Here is a 22,255-nt window from a genome sequence, read left to right on the forward strand (position 1 = left end):
ACAACCCAGCTGCCCACTCACTCTCAGTTGAAACAAGAAAGAACATTGCAATGAGAGTCACGACCTAAGGATACCTAGTCCTAAAGTAGCATTCATCAGTAATTCATTATAAAATACATTTGTACTTCATCAGTAATTCATTGATGACATGTGATTCTGCAGGAAGCTTACAGACAAGGATTATAGCATACTTTTGTGCCACTTCCGTGGCAAGTATCTAAATATTATTGATCCCGAGATTATACAATATCCCTTTCTCAAAAACTTTAAGAATAATAAATAAGATGCTTGATGCTCATAAAATGTATCTTATTTGTGGTCCCAAGATACATACATATCTGAAGCCAGACCGAGTGATAAACAATCTGTATCTTTGAGTATACCCTTGCACTCTACGCTTATCCGGGGTATCAAAAGAGCGAGATTTTTTATATTTTCATTTTTTTCACTCACTCTTTGTTGCAGCACTGCCTGCCCGACCCCCCAATCCATCAACTACCTGCATGCATGTGCATGTACAGGAGCGGGAGAGTGCAAGAGCGAGCGAGGGAGAGCAACTGCACTGGCTGCGGCCTACGTTGCGCCTACGCCGCCTCGCTGTCGCAGAGCACTCGCGCCGCTGCCGTAGTTTGAGGCTCCCTTGCGACCGCACAGTTCTTTTTTAGCCGCGGAGCCAGTAAGACGTGTTTTCTCCCCCAGAAGAACACACTACGCTCTTTCTTTGAGTCTGCGAGTGCTTCTCAAAACAATTAACAACCACAGCAGTAGGAAACAGAAACCATCGTGTCGGAAATTGTTTGTGTTTTTAAATAAGTTGCAGCGCGAAAAGCTTGATGAAAAATGCAAAAGAATCTGAGAAACTAAGCGAAAACTTGACTTGAGTGTTGGTTGATAAATCGAAAAAAAAAAAATATATATATATATATAACAACGACGAAAACTAATTTAACTAACAAAAAACTGCACAAAAAATGCGAAAGTTTTTAATATTCAAAATCTTGCACAAGAAATACAAAATCAATTAAAGTGAACTCTAACTGAAAGGTTTAAAACAAAAACCAAGAATAATAAACAAAATATAAAAGCCAGCGAAGAACAATCCGTAGAAGAGCGAAGCTAAAACAAAAAGCAGGAAGAAGCGGCAGGAAGGAAACGGGATAAAAAAGGAAGGAAGCACCCACACACACGCACCTACAATGGCCGTGCCCTTTTTTTTGCCCGAGGGCAGCACCGATGACGTAGCCTCCAGCTCATCGGGTGCCTCGGGCAACTCCTCCCCACACAACCACCCGCACAGCCACCCACACGCCCACAACCACAGCCATCCCCCGCTTTCTGCGCACTCCTCGAGCGCATCCTCCTCGTCGTCGGGAGTGTCCTCCGCCTCCTCCTCATCATCATCCGCTTCGTCCTCTTCATCGTCTGACGGCGCCAGCAGCGTCGCCTCACAGTCCCCGAACACCACATCCTCGGCCACGCAGACTCCGATGCAGTCGCCTCTGCCCACTGACCAGGTGCTCTATGCCCTCTGCGAGTGGGTCAGGATCTATCAGAGCCAGCAGAGCGGTAAGTTTAGAAAATGCTTTCAGGGATCTTAAAACTACTTCCTAGGTTATTTAACTAGTTTCTGAAAATCTTTTAAAAACTCAAATCTAAACATTTATATTTTCTAAAAAATTGAGACTATATTTTTTAAACGCATGAAACTTCGCACACAATTTAAAAATGTTTGAAGAATTAAAATATTTTTTTAAAATATAGCTATTAAATGTTGGGAACTATAATTTATTTTAAATATATATAAATTCAAGAATAATATAAAATTTCAAGAGTAAAACAAGTTTTTAAAGAAAATTAAGGTCTAAAATGATTTTTTTATTCAAACAAGGTAACTTCTTTTATTCTATAAATAAAAAATAAAATTCCTCTTGGAAGAAATTTGTTATTTATCAGATAACAAGAAGCGAAGATTTTATTCAAAAATATATTATTAATACCGTAAAAATTTTATAATTATTTATTTCTACCTCTTTATTCAATTCCCTGTATTAAGGGGTGTCAAATTCACAAAGAAGTATCTTGACAGGCAAGAAAGTTTTACGTTCGCATTTTAAAATGGGTCAGCAATTAGCCAAGTTGCTGTTGTGACGTTATTTGTTAACTGCTTCAGTTCTCCCCGTGCAAGTTTCACTTTTCAAGGTTGTTGACTCATCCAACCCAGTGATCCCAGCTCTGTGTTAACTGCCTTTATCCAGGTTGTTTTTATTTTTTGTCGTATTCTTTCGTATTTTTGTGTATGGTCAGGTCAGCACTTTGTCAGCTTATCAGCAAAAAAAAAAAAAAAAAGGGAGAGCGGAAGGCAACACGAAATTTGCATTAAATTACACGGCCAAAGTCGAAAGGAAGCCGCAACCGAAAATGGTAATTCAATAAAAATTAATCGAACGAGTTCAAAAAGGGGAAAATTGAGACGATTCGATTGGGGGAGAGGGCTGAGTTGATCAAATAAACTGGAAGACACAAAAATGCAAAAACGTAAACATAAGGATTTACTCAAGAAATGGATCAGGTGACAATGATCTTTGGAACAGTTTTGTAAACAAAAGGGGTTATTTGGCCAGTCAAAAATACCATTTTGGATACTCTGAAGTATCTTTATCATAACTCCAAGATTTATGAGGTGATTATCTTATAGTAATAACATTAAGTTAGCATTATTAGCATACTCAATAAATCACACATCCAAATGCCTTGCAAACTTAAGATCAATATCCCTGAACACCCCGAAAATGGGCGCATAAATCTCCCGCCAATCCCGACTAAGATCTGTTAAGGTGGTAAGCCTCTGCACAAACACCGAGACAGATGCAAGACAACCGCCAACTTGGCTGTCATGCGATATTAGCCGTATTTCTTGGCACAAAGTTGGGCGTGTGCGCTGCTGGACCAGCAAAAAGCAAGAAAAATAAAGACCCGACCCGGGCACATAAGCAAAAAAAAAGGTAAACCCAGAGAGCTGGGAGCAAAAGAGCTAAGCACGTTTAATTGGCACGCGCCAAGCTCGACTCGAGTCGAATGTCTTACTTCTAAGTGCGCTATATAGTATCTGCTGGATACATATGTATCTGCATCGCAATACCCGGCCGTATCTGTGTTACGGTTTGGCTAACCCAAAATTATTAAACGCCATTTGACCTTAGGCAGCTTGTTTTCCGATTTTCCTCGCGCGGGGCAAACGGGTTTGAGGGTGTGGGGCCATTTGCAAAGTGTTTGACTTAACGGTGCTTTAAGTAGCTTTTGTACTCGGCCACGTTGAGTGCGGTCAGTTTTTGTTTTGTTTTGTGTTTTTATCTGAATTTTTGCGCGCTTTTCATGTTTGCTTTGCGGTTTTTCATTCGCGTTCCTTAATTTTGTGTGTGTTGCCTTTGCATAATAGATTTTGTCGCTGTCGATGATTGCCAGCTGCGGTCTAGCAGCAGCTCCATAAATTTTTGTTTTATTTTATTTTCATTGCTTAATTTTTTTTTTTCGAGCTCTTACCTTTTTTTGCGACTGTCAGCAACAATTGGTCAAGCCAAAAATAAAAATAGAGTTCCCTTCTCGGTTTTTAAAGTGACTCACTTTTGGGCGTTTCATGTTTTTCCTTATTTAATGTCATATTTCATAACTCTTACTTTGTAGTATATCTATTTTTTTCAATTTAAGCAATTTAAATTATTTTAAGTTTTATTTATTTATCATTTTAATTACTATCTTCAGTATTTTTTGTATCCTCTTATTATTTAAATTCCCCTCGCTATCTTTAATTCCTTAAAATCCAACTTCCTTATCCCTGACATGGCTCCTCACTTGTGGATCATGTACTACTTCAGTGAGCCACTCAAGTGAATAATTTATCTAATAGTGACACGTCCCGAAACTAGTGAAGAACACGCTACGGGCACTTGAAACAAGAACAGGATAAACTGTCGTTAACCAAGATGCGAGCACCCTTTTTCCTGGTTCCCCTAGCCATTTTCCCTACATCCAAGCCTGAATACTTTGGGCCGCAAAAGCGCTTAGTCATCAGGCAGCTACCAACCCTAAAAGCCTAAAAATGCGAGGCGCAAACAACCCCGACGAAAAATTCCTAAATACCAAAAGAGCTTTTCCGTACCAAAGGACAAAAACCAGGACGAAGGCAGAGAGGGAGTGGGAGAGGAAGAGGGAGTCCTTTTGTTTTGGGAGAGGATTAAGCCTCCAACAGCATCCCAGCACACACTCACACATATACACCACACATCCCATTCCAATTGGTATCCAACAAAGGGTGCAATGACAGCAGTTGTTCCTAATAAGTGATGGGAAAATGTACATCCTTTTATTTTAAGTGCACCAATATCTATACTGTAATTTTCATATATAATTTATTTATTATATACATCGAGATTTTTATAAATTGAATTAATTGTAATTTATAACCTAGTACCACCTAAAGATACTTCCCATCTCTGACTTTCCTCCCAAAAATCTTATCTAACCTCAATTTTTGGCCTCTTCGTTTTGGCCCGCAAATTCGCATCATTTTGCCTGGCTCTCTTTTGGCTTTTGTTTTCGCTGTTGCCAACACACAGCTGTTTTTTGAGCTGCTAGGCGTTGTTTTCGCTGCCGGCGTCGCTGTCGCTCTTGACATTTTCAACCATTTTGTTTTGCTCGGCAACTTCGTTGATGGCTCTGCCAGGCCTAACGGTAAGAAGGCGGCATAATGGCGGCGAAAATGGCGTCTCCTGCCGCATCCTGCCTGGCAACAACAAAGCACAGCTGACTGCTGCGCATGAAAAGAGAGCAAGGGCCCAAAGCCAATGAGGTAGGGAGAGAGAGAGGCTCCGATTAACCGCAAGTTTTTGCACTCTTCGTTTTTTGTACAGCCTATCCCAAACGGGGGGAGGGGGGGTTGAGAATGGGCAGCCAAAGAGAGGCGGCGGATAGGTGGTTGCGCCTCTGCTTTCATCATCATCATTTGCATCTCGATTTGTTTGGCCTGTTGCCAAGCTGTTTTATATATGCAGCGAGCTTTTTTTATGCCAAGCTATATGCGCTTCGATATATATATTTTTCAGTTTGCCTTTTATTTATTACTTTTTCTGTTGTTACGTTTTTTTTTTTTTGCCTTTGCATTGACCGTGAATCTCATTTTGCCCTTTACTTAGCTTTTCTCATGGAAATTGATTTGAATCTCTGGTAATTGTTTCATTTAATTTAGGTTCTTGTTTTGAAATGCTTTTATGTTTTTTACTCTTTAGTTTTTTATGAGTTCATAAATTCTCCATAAGCTCTTTTTGATGATCTTCCCAAAAATAAAAACAGCTGCGACCCATAGTAAAATCGGAAATATTTTACTGGACCATTATTTGCTCATAAAAGTTGAAAGTAGTTTGCCAGCTGAATACTTTTGGCAACACATGTGAAATACATTATTTTTCAAGCTTAGATTGAAAATTCTTTCCCTAAATAAGCCAAGTTATTTATGAGTATCCCTTTGCCTAAAAGACCTTCACTTTAAATAGGCTGAGTAATTACTTACAAAAGAAAACGAAGCTTTTTTTAAATACTACGATTAATTCCATCCTCTAATTAGGGAGTTTTCCAACTATTCAATTTCCCCATTGGATCTCTGTTTTGTTTACAAACATTTAACACCGTTCAGCGCAATGAACTTTACACGTTTTTCAAGTTTAAATGGCCGCCAGGCGACAGGCACTTTGCCTAATAAGAAAAAGTCAACCTGAATGGCAAAGCGCAGCACATAAACTTGACACTTTGGAGGCACTATAAAAAACGCGCAACACACAGCTGTATGTGTGTGTGCCAGGATCTGGCTAAGTTGGCTTTTGATTAAGTCTCCGCCGGGGCCGTGCTAAATTGTTTGCATTGAGGCGTTCGTTCGGGGTTAAGTTGGGGGCGGCGTCAGGTGGTTAAGGATAGTCTCGTCCTGCCGCCGAAACGTGCTCAAGTTTTTGTTATGAAATTGAGCCTAGACAAGCTACAGCAAACGCCACCTATCCATCCTTGACAACTCGACAACTCGAAAACTCCTTTTCAACAGCCGAGGACAAAGGAACTTGGGCGACGCGCTCAGGGCAAAAGTGGAAAAGGATATGTATCAAAAGGCGGAAAACTAAGAACAGGATATACCAACTCCTCTTCACAGAGAACAGAAAACAGAGACGGCAGACAGGCTGGCATACACCTGGCTACTTGTTATAATTGCCAAGGTGGCAAATGCTACAGACATTACTAAGAACTTTAAGATTTTCCTCAAAAGGAAAGTTCGCTAGACTAGGAAAATTCTAAGAGATTTTTAAAGGATTTATTTCTATATATATATATATTTTTTTTAATTGATTTGAATTACTTTTCAACTTATACCTTTTCCCATTTGTGAGTAATTCAAATTCAAAGAACCTCCTCCCAACACTCCTATTTCTGAGTATCCATTTCCATTTCTTTGGTAAACAAATCAAATGCGATTACTAAATGTGCAAACAAAGTGCCAAACGACAATTAAATCAACAAATAAGCTCGTGTAATTGTGTACGCCAAAGGGTAGATTCGGTAGTTCGGTGGGGAGGTTAATGGGGGGCTGATTGGTGGGATCGAGTGGCGATAACCCTACGGCCACGCCGGCTCCGAGTGGTTGTGGGTGACGTGACGCAGCGAAGACAGGCAGTCTGGCCTGGCCGCATATGTAATTTCCATTCAGTTTTAATAACTTTTTGCTGTTGAGACGTGCAGTTTGCCGTTTTGCGGCTACAGTTTTTTTACTTTTGCGTTTTTTCTCTCTTTTTTTTAATTATTTTAATTGCGTTGCATCTGATCGAATGCTGCTGCCTGCTGGCGTACAGTTTTATTTATTGTTTAATTGTAATTTTCGCATTTACGTTGTTAATTGCAGCTGAGCATTGAGAGGAGATTCGGTTTAATTAACTGCTAAATGCATTTTTTCTTGTTCTTAAACAAATAAAGTTTTGGTTGAATTTATGGACAAGTTTTTAGTGAGTGGAAATTTTGATTTTTATACAGCAAAAATTCTAAATAATTTTTTTACATTTTATAAATATTTATTATTCAGACCGTTTACTATTACATTTTTTTTTAAATCAAAAAATCGTTTAAATTTCCTTCTAGCGTTCCTTGAACAATTTTTATATTTATCTTTGCTCGTTTTTTGAGCTGATTCAGCCAGTTATATTTTAGTGTTCTTTTTCCCAGCCATGTTTATATGTTTTACCCGGACACAATACACATGCTCACCAATTTTCAATTCCTTTCGGAGGAAAGTAGTTTGGAAATCCCCCTCTGAAAAAAAATATATGCAAACAACTGGAAAAGACCAAAATCTTGACAATCGATGTGCATCGTATAAGTTGCTTGGAAAATGGTCTTGTGCCTGATTTTCCTTTGGCTTTTTATAGCCTTTTAAGCTGCGCTTTCCCTTTGTTGTTCGGAGTGAAGAGAGGAAATTGAAAAATTGCATTTGTCTGACGTTGATAAAATATTGAGCAGAGCGAAGCAGCTTGCACATTCTATGGAGAATAGCTTGGCTTAACTTTAGCTGGGCTGTCGTGATAAGCGTTTGAGCTATTTTCAGAAAAATGCTCTCATGGAAATGGGAAAAATCGGTTGGGAGAATTTTCGGAATTCAATTCAGTTGTCCCTCAAAAGTGGGTTCCTCATTCTTTAAAGCGGCTTCACAACGGCATTTAATTCTTAGAGTATTTAATTAAATTCCTGCATTATTATGGTTTATTTTTCTAGAATCACTTGCGTGTCTGCTGGCCCCGTTTTGTTTTTAATTTAAATTTTTATGCACACGCATTCAGAGCTGACCTTGCTAAGGAAATATTACTAATAGCTCAGTTAAGAAATATTTTTATCGGCGAATATAACTGGACTGAGTTGGATCATCAAAGCTTGGAATAAGAATTGCCGATGATATGGGTTTTAATCTCAGAATAAAATAAACTTGAACTCAGGCCTTGTTGTTCAGAATATCAACTAAAGATTCTGGAATTCTTCTCACGATTTCCAGGCATGTATTTCGATCACATCTAATTCCCTTAAATCATCATCAAACAAAGAGACTTTCTCTTTGTTATTACGCAAGTTCATTAAATTTCTGAAGATCAAAGAATCATCCTTACATTTCAACAGAACTTTCTCCTTCTTTTTGCATGAATCATTCTCATGTGACTTTCCCAATTGCCAAATTTGTCAACAGCTTCCGGCAACCGTTCTCTTTTGGTTATATCTTTTTTTTTTTTTTGTTACAAACTTCTCGCATTCCACAAATGGCTAATTAGCGGCTAACCAAAATTGGTATATAACAGCGGGATATATGGTCATAAAGCGCACACATAGATCGACACCTGATTGACATTCAATTCGAGAAAAAAAAAACAATATAAACTTGATCGAAAGCCCCAAAAAGGCTTTACAAAATATAGCAAACATACTTTATATAGAAAAGTCAGAACAGATTGTGTTCTTTATCAGGAGTTTTCAAAGATTCCATTGATTATTTCCCGAATTCTCTATTGATTTCCTGAAGATTTTTGCCATTAATTAGTCACTTACCTTGGGGCTTGAGCGAATTTACCGTTCATCCGAGTTGCAGCCAGCTGGTTGCCTAATTAAAACGAGGTGACAGACGGACAAACTCACTTGAAATGTGAGTTGACCAACCAAATTAGTAATCTCGCATCGTGACAGACGACAAATCGCCTTAAATGTACGACTTTAAATGTAATTTTTGTGGGATTTTAATGTTGTTGCTGCTGTTGTTGCTCATTATGGCTGTTTTGTGTGTGTCTGCTTCCTCTTCGTGTGTGGGCGTGTGTAACTGTAAACTGAGTTTTTCCTTTTTGGCCAAATTATTCAGGTCTCCTCCGGACATGTATTTCATGTTGTAATCCCAAGCTTTGCTTAACCTCAAGCTGGAGTTCGCTGTGGAGTATTCCTTTGTTCTGTCCTCTTAAGCTTGTTTCGAATCTTGTTTTTTCTTTTTTAATTTAAAATTAAATATTCATCAATAAATGTCAATGTCAAAGTGAAGTTGCCGCTTGTTTCGAGTGCTTTTTTTTTTGTGGAGATTTTTGGCAGAAGAAGATTGCAGTTTGCTGAAACATGAGATGGGGTGAGAAATTCCTTGAGGGATTTATTCGAAGAGTTGTATAAAGATATAAAATTCGATTTTGTATCAGTTAAGAGTCATTCTTCTCGCTCTGAAATTCCATTTTATAATTACTTAAAACCTCAGGCATATTTAAATTTATGATACCATCTCATTGTCAGCCACAACTTCCTTCCTATATGTATCACCGACCTGTTCTATAGCTTCCTCTCCCTATATCTATCTGATTAATCCAATATTCTGACCGACCATTTCCCATTCCGTTCCACTGACCAACTTATGGAGCTCGCACTTTGCAAACTCGTTTCGAAGTGCGACGCAATTGCTGGGAGATACGATTACGGGTACCCGTACGTACTCGTAGTACTCGTATTTATTCATACTTTGCCAGTGACTATAGTATATTTTTATGTATAGTTTTTTTTTTTTCTTCATTTCCATTAAGCCAGCAGCACTTCAAGGTTATAATGAGCAACATATGCTGCGGGTAGCAAAACTGCAACTGCAACTGCAATCAACTGCAAAGAAAAAAAAAGGCACAACTAAAAATGCATTTCAACGACGACGACGATTTGTGTGTGTTCTTTTGTGTGGCAACTAAAGCGAGGCATTTTTTCATTTTTCACGTTTTTCCGCAGAGTCCGAGCTGTTCTTGAGGCTTTTCTGAGGCGTTCTGCTTAGTTAAACTCTGGCCGCTGTTTGTCGTTGCCTGATTGATGTTTGTCAGCTGTTCAGCTGTTGCCCAGCGGCCTTAGAAATGGTTGCAACATCGCCTAGAACCGATAGAAAATTAAAGTAAATTATACACATAATTGCATTTTTTTCTGTTGCCCAGCATCTTGGCTCTGGCACTCGTAATTCAATTAAACATTTTCCACATATTGTCGCCAGTAAAAAAAATATATATAAATGAATACTACAGAGGTTTGAATAATAAAAAACAATGCTCCTAACAATTGGTCACGTTTCGTCACCAACAACAACAACAGCAAACTGGCCAACAACAATTGCATTGCCCGCATTGAGTTGTGATCATAAAAATTGCTGAGGTGCCGTAAACGATCTGCATGGCTGCTGAAGTTGTTTTAGACCCAATCCCCTCATAGAGATGGCCAAGAAAAGAGTGACTTAGAGCTGTGACTATGGGTTTTTTTTTATTATTTTTACAGAACTAAGTATCATTAATTAACATGCTCGACTTATGAAATCTTCATTATCACTTTTATTTCCCTGATAAATCATTTAAGTTTTCAGAACTTTAAATTTAAATTAAAAGAATCACTGACCCTTATTTATCACCTTTTTAAAGTGTGAATTAGCAAGACTATCATATTTCTTTTAATCAATATTAAAAGGCGTTAATTTGATTAATTTTAATTGGTTATTGAGCTACACAAATTAGCGCAACAAAATGATTTAATTAAAGCTTTTAGCGTAACAATAGAATTTTGTACAATTATGTTTTAAGATTTCCGAAAGATAATATTGTTATACGAAGTCAACGTTTAGATAGTTATCACAGATTTAAATCCCCACTCAAGCTAGTTTTTCCGACTTTACTCAGCTGTGAATAATATATTTGCCAGCACCGATTGAATATATATGTATATACATATATATGATGTATCTCATATGCAAATGCGAAAGCAAACGAAATGTATTGGTAAATGATTTTCCACACAATTTGCAATTAGTAATAACATTTTTTATCTGTCTTCAGCTTTGGCTATAGCTCGTCAGTTTCATCATAAAGGTACTACAGAGAAAGAAAAGGGGTATATAATATATGTAAAAATATATACAAAATTTTTAGCAATTATCTTTTCACTCTTAGTAAAGAAAATAACTTAAATTAAGCTATAAATATTTTATTTTTACTTTAAAGACTTATTTTACAGCACCAACTAACCAATTTCACTAACCAACTAACCAATTTCACTCCCATTTCTCACTGTGTATCCGACATGGCTTGGCTAGTTATATAAGTTGGCCAGCCAGCAAGTAATGATCCCTGCCGTGTTGGCTTTGCTTCGTTTCTGAAGCTGAAGCTGAGGCTGGCAGATTTTCAAGGTTAAAAAGCGACGATATGGCGCGCAGTGAGCGCACGTGAGTGAGTCTTGCCTCAGCTGCTGGCCAGCAAACTAGTTTCAAATGCCTGGCAGTAACTTACAGATACAGATACACATGCTAAGGCTTCGGCAAGGAGTGGCTCTTAGCTCTTGCCTCTTGGCTCTTGGCTCGTTCGGCTTTGGCACCGCAATTAAATACAGATTTTTTGCGCTCTTGCAACTGCAACTGCAACAGCTGTGGGCTCGTTTCGATTCGTTTCGAGTTCAAGGCTATTGGGTCAAATTGCAAATTAGTCGCCGCCTGCAGGTTGACAGTGAGTGACATTATTGTATATACATAGTATCTGCAGGCCTGACCACTGACCACCGATGGACAGATGGATAGATCGGGCGGTCAATTATCGTATCTGTAAGATACTTCTGCCGCCGGCTGCTGTATAAATCCAGCATTACAATCAATCAGCTGTCGCTGGGCCAAGTAAATAAACATTAACAAATCATATACAAATGAAATTGTACACCCAACTAATGGGGGAGCTCCTGCCCGCGCAATTTATGCGCATATCAAGTGGCCAAGCTAAGCAGCGCATTTACCTATCAACGCTTTTGCTGTTTCGATTTGCATGAAATTGCAAAAAGCTAAAAAAAAAGCAAGAATAATAATACTGCAACACAACTGGAAGTCAAATACAGAAGATACAGATACGCTTCGTATCGTTATTACATGCATAAATGATGCTAAGCTTTTGTGAGATCTTGAGATACTTTTCAAGTTGGGGCCACTCTCAAGTAGATTTCGGCTGTGATACGCTCTTGGCATTTGTTTGCTGAAATATACAACTGGGATGTGTGTGTACTTAACGCTGAAATCAAGTGTTTGCGTTGTACATTGATATGTATCAGATTGGAATAAATATCTGTGGGGGCCTCAAGTGAACTCTGTAGATGTATATGGATTTTTAATTATTTTAACTGGCAAAAAGATACTTTTTATAGCCCCATAAGCCATATTACTTAGTCAAGGCACCTTTTAGGGTATAGATATTTGCGAATTTATCTTAAAGTTATACCCTTTTTAATGTCTGCCTCAGATGGGGGCTACCTGTGATCGGTTTTTATGGGCGGTTTTTATGATCAGAGAGGACTCTTGCCGTAATTACTGCAGGTTGTGTTTTGTTTTTTACAGTCAGTCAGTCGGCTAAGTGGCAGTTGGCAAGACAATGGCCCAGACAAAGCACCCGACCTTAGACACTTCCCTACATTGTCACTGAATCAAGTCGACGGACTGCCAGACCCAGCCCAATGTCGCCTTTGTTTAACTTCATCTTTGTATCTTTATATCGAAAACATACCTATAAATATTATGATACATGCCTTAAATTAAACTTTAATAAATATTTTAATGAGTTTCTTAATCAATTTATAAGTTCTTTCAAGTTTCCCTTATAAATTAAATCATTTCCTTTTCCCCTCTTTATTGCAGCCCCTCAAATCTTCCAGTATCCACCGCCGCAGAGTCCCTCCTGCAATTACACAGGCGGCGATATATTCTTTCCTCACGGCCACCCGAATCCGCACCCGCGCACACCCCGCACCAGCGTGAGCTTCTCCTCCGGCGAGGAGTATAACTTTTACCGACAGCAGCAACAGCAACAGCAGCAGGCGCAACAACATTTGCCTTACCCGGCGCCATCGACACCGCAACCGATGCCACCACAACCGCCGCAGTCAGCGCCGGCGATGCACTGCAGCCACAGTTATCCGCAGCAGTCGCCCCACCTGCTGCATCCCGGCTATGGGCCATATTATGCCACCTATACGCCACCGCCCACACCGAATACGGCCAGTGCCGGCACCTCGACCTCCTCGGCGGCCTTCGGCTGGCACAACCATGTCCATAGTCCCTCGCTGGCGTCCACGCCACTGGCGCCCAAGATGCGTCTGCAGCGGAGCCAGTTTGATGCGGCCAGACGGTGAGAGCTATAGATATAGATACGGATACAGATACAGATGTTGGGTATGGGTGGGTTGTTCAAGGATTTAGGGAAGTTCGATTAGGCTATAAATCTTTCGTAGAGTAGAGATATTGTGTGGAGTTATGTAGAGTTACGTTGTGTAAAATATACATTAATTTGAAATACAGATTGTTAAGGGAAGTTAGATGTAAACTTTGAAATTCATTAAGGAAAATGTATCTTTAAGGTAAAGCTTTGTATATCCTATTTATATCTATATTTTAAAAATATAAAAATAGTATTCAAAAAAGAACCCAGATCCTATATTCCACATAAATATCTAGACACATTTCCCCTATATTCCAATTTCCATTTCAAATTCCCATGACACAACGCAGTTTTTTTTCTTATTTATTAATTAATGAAATTGCCAAGTTGTGGCTGGATTATTATTATGCACATTTATACTATGTATAACCGAACCGACTGATAATTGCTCATGACGTTCCCAAGTCACTTTTGCCCACATCTACATATATACATACATATATAAAAAATATGCAGCGATATTTATAGTGCGTCTTCTCTTCTTCCCACCAAAACAGCAAGCGATTGACCTCGACGGGCGAGGATGAGCGCGAGTATCAGAGCGACCATGAGGCCAGTTGGGAGTTTGAGTTTGATGATCGCTACGACAATTTTACGGCCGGACGGGAGCGTTTGCAGGAGTTCAATGGACGTATACCGCCCCGGAAGAAGAAGAACAGCCATAGTCATAGTCACAGTCACAGCAACAGCGGCAGCAGCAGCGGCAACAACAGCAATAATAATAATCCAAACAGCCAAAATATAAACCAAGCCAGCAACACCTCCACCAATGCGGAGAGTGGCAGCAGCAGCAGCAGTTGCAGCCACAACAGTCACAGCCAGCAGCAGCAGCAGCAGCGACAGGTGGAGCGAGAGCAACAAAGGAGACAGGCTGATAAGAAGGTAAGAATTTTATAATACTTTAAATATAAATAAAATATTTTAAATTTTATTTTATTAATTGTATGTAAGTATTCATATTTAATAGAAATTCAACATAATTAAGGAACTATAAATTCAAATTCTTAGCCACCAAGTTGGGAAGTTCATTAACTCTCTGAGACCTGGAAAAACATCTGCTAGGCAGGCCAGGCCAGGCTCCTCCTCCTCTTCTTTTCCATTCCCAAATCCCTGGCACGTGGCAAACATTTTTCAAAGGCTCAACACACTGGCTAAAAATACCTTTTTCCCCCATCAAAGCAATGACAAATTGCCACACGCGAAAAATGTAAAGTTGCACCGATCCAGCAGATACATAGATACATTTTTGTCCCGGAGTGAAGTGCATATAGCACTTTTGCACATGCTAAATGTGTGATAAAAATTAATTGCGCAGTGCAAAGCGAGGAGTCAGTCAAGTGGCTCCTGTCTCTGACTTTATGCTAATCATGTCAGCCTCTATATACAAGCTTATAGCTAAGCTAACTCTGTATAATTACAAGTCGGGCCTTTGAGCTCACACTTTTTATGCGTCGCGTTTTCTTTTAGTTTTTCTTTCCTGCGCAATTTAAAGAAATGCAAACTTGAAGAAATTCAATCGCAATTCGCATGACACACACTCACACTCTCTGGAGACTCTGAATCAGTTTCTGTCCATTAAATTTATTATTATTTTTTATTCGTTACGATTTGTTGTTCCAAGCTCTTATCGCCAATCGCTTTGTGGGGGCTCATCCTTGGTGAGGCTGTCGGGGGGGCCTGCAATCGGGAAGCTCACTCGGCTCACTGGGATTCGACCTTATCCGAGACTTAACTCTGTCTCAGCTGCTAAAATGAGATCGTGAGAAATTTTATAATCTGTGAAACGTATATAATGTTCTATATAGCTTAATGCTTTGCCAACACGCACTTATTTTTAGGCTTTTAATTGGGGTTTTTCCTTGACTAGAATATTGATAAAATCCCAAAATATAGACACATGTTTGATGGTCTTTCACAAACCATTAACCGCAAAGATACTTAAAAGAAAAAGTAGAGCAACATAAAATCAGGGCAAAATTTTGGTACAAAATCAACTGAAAGGCCACCAAAAATTTGCATAATAAATATCTAAAGGGTCAGTGGGATTTTTGGTGGTTGCTGCACCAGTTCCTCCACCACAAACAGAGACCATCGAAGCGTGGATTATTGGACAAATAAATGGTGTAAATTATATAACCATTGATGCGGGTTTTGGGGGAGGGTAGGGTAGTCAAGTGCGTTGTATAGAAAAATAATTACACCATTGACCGGACAAAAGTTGACCGCCCATTTGGGTCAGACCACAGCGAAGTTCATCCGCTGGGCAGAGTCAATAGTTTCGCTTGATTTACGGTACGAAATGGATTTTTAGAGGGTGGCTTGGTCACGTGTGTGGTTTTTAGATACTTATTTTATGCCACACAAGGGAGCTATAGGTTTGAATGAGAACAGGAATTTAATAGTAAATTAAAGGTGGATTGTAACCATTATAGACATATTTACATGTTCTATATTTCATTATTAATATTTATATTTATTTGTTATTTCTTTCAGAGCTTCACCTGGCCCACAGTGGTGACTGTTGTCGTTTTGGCCATGGGTTGTGGATTTTTTGCGGCGCGATGAAACCAGCACCGAAAAAAGGAGACAAATTCGAATGATCTATAGTGAATTCAGTATGCCGATTGATCTATATATATAATTCTAAGATTTATAGCAAAACCCTAAATAAGTGCAACGAATTTATTGAACAGCAGAAAGTCATTAATTCGTAAACCGTTTGTTATATATACATCCGATAAATATGTGTGTATGCCTAAAGTTAAGAAGGTTGACGGGACACAAGAACAATATATGTATTCTATCTGTCAAATTGCATTTTCTAACGAAAACGAAACAGTGCTTTCCTCAAAGTAAACAATTCAAACTGCTCAAAGTAATAGTAAGAGACTGGCAAGAGACTCAAAATCAAACTTATTTTTGTACAACCTTTTGAACAACGTGGAAAAATATAGAAAATATTTACAAACTAAATTAAAAACAAGTACAAAATAAGAAAGAAAAAACTACTGCCAATTCTTGAGATACTTTTGGATAAACTTTGCCTTTTTTTCTGTTGCATTTAATCATTTACAATTGCATTTTCTTCAACCATAAAAAACTTGTATTTCTAATTTAGAACAAAATAATAATAATAAACAGCAATTTCAATGTCTTCGCATTTGTAATTCCAAATTGCAAGCAAAACGAATAAATATATTTTAAATATATATGTTTAACTAGTAGAATTTTTGTAAATGTAAGCCAAGCCCACAAGAAAATCACACGCCTAGCTTTAATTGTTAAAACAAACAACAAAAAAAGGGAGAAAAAACTAAAAAAAAAATGAATGAAATGAAATGAAAAATTAAATTAATTTTGTATATAGTTTTTATGCCATTTTTGTGATGTTTTGTGTCTACGGTTTATATGTCGTGTTATTTTTTAGTTAAATTTCTTATGATTTATGTTTAATTGTAATTTTTTTTTATTTGTCATTGTGTTTTTTGTTCATCATCATCTTCAAATTGGTCTCACAATTTTGTAGTTTTAAGCTCCAAACACACGCCCTTGGAATTTGGTCAGGAAAATATATAGTTAGACATATGGTTTTCCCCATTAAACAGTCTTTTTTCCGGAATGCACACATAAATGATCTCTCACAAAATGGAAATTAATGGAAATTGATCTCCGCTCAGCTAGCCAAAGTAAAAAAGAAAATATGAATATGATGAGGAAAATATGATGAAGAAAAAGCTGCCAAACTTCAACAATTGTTTTGCTTCGAATTTCCCAGGGCGTTTCCAATGCTAATCGAATACCGTGACATGAAAGCGAAGAGATAAGAGATAATCAAAAAATCAAAAAGAAAATGAAAGAAAAAACAATTCCCAAAAATCGCATTGATCTCATGGATTTATACAATATACAGATAATACAATCAATCGTTTTTTTACAATGAGAAATAATATGTTATATGGAAAGCAAAAGATAAGAAAAACGTGAAAAGTTAAGCAGTGAAACCGAAAAACAAAAAAATGAAACGAAAGGTTTTTAGTTTTAAGTTCGCCAAGCGTTTTAGTTTTACATTCTAAAATGAGTTTAAGTTTCGGTTTAGTGAGTTTTTTGAGCTCCAGTTTGTAATTGTATATATAAATATAAAGCAATATTAATTTTGTATAGTCTAAGTGTCCCCCACAAATCCCAGCCAAGCCAAGCCAAGCCAAGATAATCCCAGCCAGAGCCCAGACAATAGAATATTTCTTGTATTGAAACACAATTTGTATTATCACAAAAAACAAAGTAAAGAAAAAAACACACAACTACATATATGTACATCCAAAAAAACAAAACCCAAATGAAAAATTATTTTTGTAAATTTGTTTGCATCAAATGAACCGGAAAATGTGAGCTCTTACTCCTTTCCCGGTTCATTGCTAATTAGTTTTCACAATGATCTCGGTAAAGTTTTGTGGCCTTGCGCCCAAAAATCGATGAAAAATCGATGAAAATCGACAAAAAAAATCGATTTTTGGTTTGCCATAAATACTCGAAACAAAAAGAAAAAGTTAAAGAAAAGAACAAAACATGAAGCAAAAAAGAACATAAGAAAATCAGAGAACGAAACAACACACAATATTAATATATTTTTGACCCAATGCGACTTAATCCGTTTTTAAATTTAAGCATCGTTACTTTGTATATATTTAAAGCAGTTTCGAATCATAAAATCAAATGCCATTTCTTGTTTAGAATTTTTTTCGTTTGGTGCCAAAACAGTGACAGACGACGACGTGTATTCGCATATATTATATATACCATATACCATATAACATACACATATATCGTAACTTTGATCCTAAGTTTGATTCAGAATTTGGTCAATTCAGTTTTTAGAGTTCTAAGCATTTTTCTGCTTCTGTTTTATGTGTTCGAAAGCAGACGATATCTTTGTTTAACTTGTACATTTTATACATTATGCTGTAATATTTTAATATATCATATATATCATTAATGATCTCATGAATATGTTCATAAGACAACAAGAATTATATATATACATTGTAATACATCTGTGTGTAAATGAAATAAAACGCGCATAAATATCATGTAAGATTTACAGAGAAAAAAAACGAAAGAAAAATGCATACAAAAAAAATGATTTAAAAGAAAAATAAATAAAAAATACAAAAAATTTTAAATGATGATTTGGAATTTTATTACAAAAATAGAAGGGAATGGGTGTTGAGCTAAGTATTTCCATTTTATGCATTTATTTTTTTGCTTTAAAATTTTTAAAATTTAAAAACAATTTCATTTTATTAAAACTTAATTTAGTATTTAAATTTATTAACGCGATAAAATATTACACGAAAATGTTTTGCGAATTAAATGAGATTTTCACTTAGTTGTAAATTTTAAAACAAATATTGTTATCTTAAAAATGATCAGATAAATATATTAATGAATATCGATTTAAGAATATATATATTTTAATATTTTATATTTTTACAATTTATAAAAATATAATTTTTTATATATTTATATAAATTTTCTGATCCAATTTTACATTGATCTGAAATTTTACCTCGTAGAATATTCTACACAAAACTCTCAATTTTCCATTGCATACTTCCAGGCTGCATTAAAAACCACGATCACTGGATAAGCCTGGTTCTCCTGGTTTTCCTCTCATTTCCAAACACATGAGAAAACCCACCCTTACCTGATTTTATTTTTCAAGGGGGATGAGTGCCTTCTGAGTGCGTGTGAAGGGACTCTTCCGATTGCTGGCCACTTAGGCGGCAAATGAATGCCTAAAGCCAATTTGTAGTTTCTGTTCCGTTTTTGTGGCCGCGGATTAAATGGCCATAATTGCTGCTCCTGCAGCTAGCGACACGCGACCTGGTAACGGGATACCTCAGCAACCAACCAAAAATGATGTGTTATTAACGGATTAAGCTGGCGATGACGATTATAATGGAAACGCTCAGGCAATTATGTTAACCTGGCCACCCGCAAAACCAAAAGTTCGACAACCACGACGGCGGTCATGACATCCGTTTCCGCCTTCAATCACGACAACGGACACATGCAAGTGTCAATCAAAACGAGATATTAAATTCGAAACTGTGTGATTAGCATTTACAAAGACGCGTGGCAGGTACGCTTAAAGGGATATCGTATAGAAAATCTATTTAATTTTCTAAGAAAAAAAAAAAGAATTAATAAGCATAGCTTACCCTTTGCTCCATCTTTTGGTTTACCACAGAAATCCTTATGAATTTGTAATCAATTGAAATCCTGTCACTCCTTCAACCATTTTTAATTAGTTTAACTTTCTCTATCACAACATTTTCACATGTTTTTAATTAAATTACATTCGACTTAACTATTCGCCACTTGAAAGCCACTTAAAAGTAATTCAATTATAAACAAAATCCAAAGAGAGTGTGAAGGCATCTGCTTATTTTAGCAAAAAAGAAGGGGAAGAAAAACTTAATTTCATTAAGGTTTTAACTCCCCCCAAAAACTCCTACTTATGCAGTCTTGTTTCTGTGAAATACATACACGTGCTGCATTAAATGCATTAAAAATTCATTACAAAATGTACACAGAGGACACAAACTTCCCATTCTTTCTTGTAAAGGAGATGGCTCCTGGAACATGAACGCAAATGTAAGAAGCTTGTCTCAGGTTACATGTATTCTGGCACAAAAGATTGCTTCAAAGATATGCAAGAATTTAGTATTAGCTTTGCGTTAAATCAGGCTTCATTACTTTAATTTAAACTAAATAAATTTTAGTTTTAAATGGAAATAATAAATTACCTAGTAATATTCAAAGAATATTTACTTCTTGTGTAGTAATTTGCTTTCTAAGTTCCCCATGTCTACATCCCTTTAGGCATTTACTGCAACTTTTCTCATCTCCAAAACTGATAAGTATCCTTTCATCTGAACTTGAAAGACAGAAAACACAAGGACAACTCTCACATGTTCAGGTTAAGAAGCATGGCAAACGGAAGGAAATAAACAATCTCATATATCTGTGGAAATGCTTTGGAGCTCGGCTCGTAAATTTCCTTGGCCTGCGGGGCCATCAGCCGGATAACTCATAAGAGAGACAGGCAGGCAGACCATATATGATGGCGATCATAATCAACGTCTTTTGGCACTTTATTGACAAACTAATAAAAACCCAGGACAGAGAAAATGTGCAAGCCAAAAAGGATGTCCTGGCCAGCGAAGAGACGGATAGGATAGGAAACGATTTATTAAAATCCCTGTACATGGCATACATAATAAAAAGGAAGCTGGTCAGGGGTGGGGATAGGATGGGAGAACCCTTACTACTGGCCCGTTGATGTGATGAGTAATTTGCTTTTGGCTTTTAATGTTGGCCAGTACACTTGGAATAAATGGGGATTTCTTAGCTAAAAGTAAAACTAAGGAAAGTAAATATAAAAATAATATGTATAAGTATTACAATTAATTGTTAGAGGATTTTTATAAATTAAAAAATAAAATAAATAAATTAAGAAATAAATAAATATTTAATAAATACATAAATAAGAAAATAAATAAATATATAAATAAAAAAACAATTAAATTAAGAAATAAATTATTAAATAAATATATAAATTATTAAATTAAGATATAAATTATTATAAAAATAAATAAATTAATAATAAAATGAATAAATTAATGAAATACATAATTTAATTAAGAAATAAATTATTAAATTAATAATTAAATTAAAAAATAAATATTAAAAACAAAAAATTAATAAAATAAATTATATAAATAAATAAATAATTAAACAAATAAATTAATTTATTAATACAAAAAATATAAATTTATATTAAAAGAAAATATTTAATCAATTTCTCTCACTTTTTCAGCTTGTCCAGGACAACGAATAGTTCCAGGACACGGAAATTAGTGCGGAAATGCTTAGCAAGTACGCTTAGCAATCTGTCAAAAAAGCCAAAATGTAATAAATGAGACCCACAACGATGCTAGCCAGGAAGCTAGGTGGTAGTCTCGTCTGTGTGTGTGGTGGCCATCAACATAATTCATTTGACATGCCAGGACGACAAAAGGCGATGACCAGAAGCCAGTACAAAAGGGGGAACTGGGCTGTAGTGGGCTGTATTTTATGGTAGCACAGATGCACCATATTTCATTACACGTTGATAAGTGGTCATTTATCCTGGATCTAAGTTTGGGTTCCCCTGCATGCCAACAGGCATTTCATAATAATTTGAACAACCTTTTTACGCAAACCTCGAAAGGAAGCCTTTGATTAAATATGGGGGAATATGTTTTTGTACTTTAAGCTGCCATATAGTGTACATATGTACTTGTTGATATGTAAATGTAAACCAACTAACACAACAGCTGCTTTGATTATATGTACATTTTTATTTAAATCTAAAATATCCACAACAAACAATGAATAAATACCCAAAAGTTTAACATTTTAAGATTCCTGCTCTGAGTGACGCTAGCTTTTTATGTCAAAAACTGTCCCAATCCGTTTTTATCATATTAGTAAAAAACAAACTGTACAATATAACGAAAATACGAATAAGAAAAAAGGTTAGTTGTGAAAATTCCTAACGCTTTATTTACTAATTACGATTTATTTAGCCATCTTAAAACGATTTTTCCGTGGTTACCAAACCGCCAGCATGTCCATCAAGAAGGAGTTTGGTTTTGGCCCCAAAGATCATAGCAAAGTGGAGATAGTTTTGGAGCCATTGAGAATACTGGGCGCCACCGATGCTTCCGGGGAAATAGAGTTTTTGATCCAGTGGAAGGGCTCAGATCGTGCCGATTTGGTACCAGCCAAAGAGGCCAACCTAAAGTGGCCCCAAATGGTTATTAAATTTTACGAGGAGCGTGTGACCTTTGATCCTCCTGAATAAACAAGAGGCTTTGAGTTGTTTAAGTAATGTTTGTAATATA

General features: G+C 36.7%; 1 protein-coding gene across 1 annotated transcript; it reads left to right on the forward strand.

The window, feature by feature from the left end:
• Window positions 1–672: 672 nt before the first annotated feature.
• Window positions 673–18,475, forward strand: hid (head involution defective). The gene is made up of 4 exons (XM_017175378.3): window positions 673–1,566; window positions 12,725–13,214; window positions 13,802–14,186; window positions 15,798–18,475. The coding sequence occupies exons 1-4, from the start codon at window positions 1,197–1,199 to the stop codon at window positions 15,867–15,869; spliced, it is 1,317 nt and encodes a 438-aa protein (XP_017030867.2). The 5' UTR covers window positions 673–1,196; the 3' UTR covers window positions 15,870–18,475.
• Window positions 18,476–22,255: the final 3,780 nt, after the last annotated feature.

Source organism: Drosophila kikkawai, chromosome 3L (genome assembly GCF_030179895.1).
Source record: "Drosophila kikkawai strain 14028-0561.14 chromosome 3L, DkikHiC1v2, whole genome shotgun sequence".
Lineage (NCBI taxonomy): Eukaryota > Metazoa > Arthropoda > Insecta > Diptera > Drosophilidae > Drosophila > Drosophila kikkawai.

Bases quoted from the DNA above. Each gene is read 5' to 3' on its own strand.
- hid (XM_017175378.3), top strand. From the start codon at position 1,197: ATGGCCGTGCCCTTTTTTTTGCCCGAGGGCAGCACCGATGACGTAGCC. The intron at 1,567-12,724 runs GTAAGTTTAGAA...TCTTTATTGCAG, and splicing joins CTATCAGAGCCAGCAGAGCG to CCCCTCAAATCTTCCAGTAT. The intron at 13,215-13,801 runs GTGAGAGCTATA...CCACCAAAACAG, and splicing joins CAGTTTGATGCGGCCAGACG to CAAGCGATTGACCTCGACGG.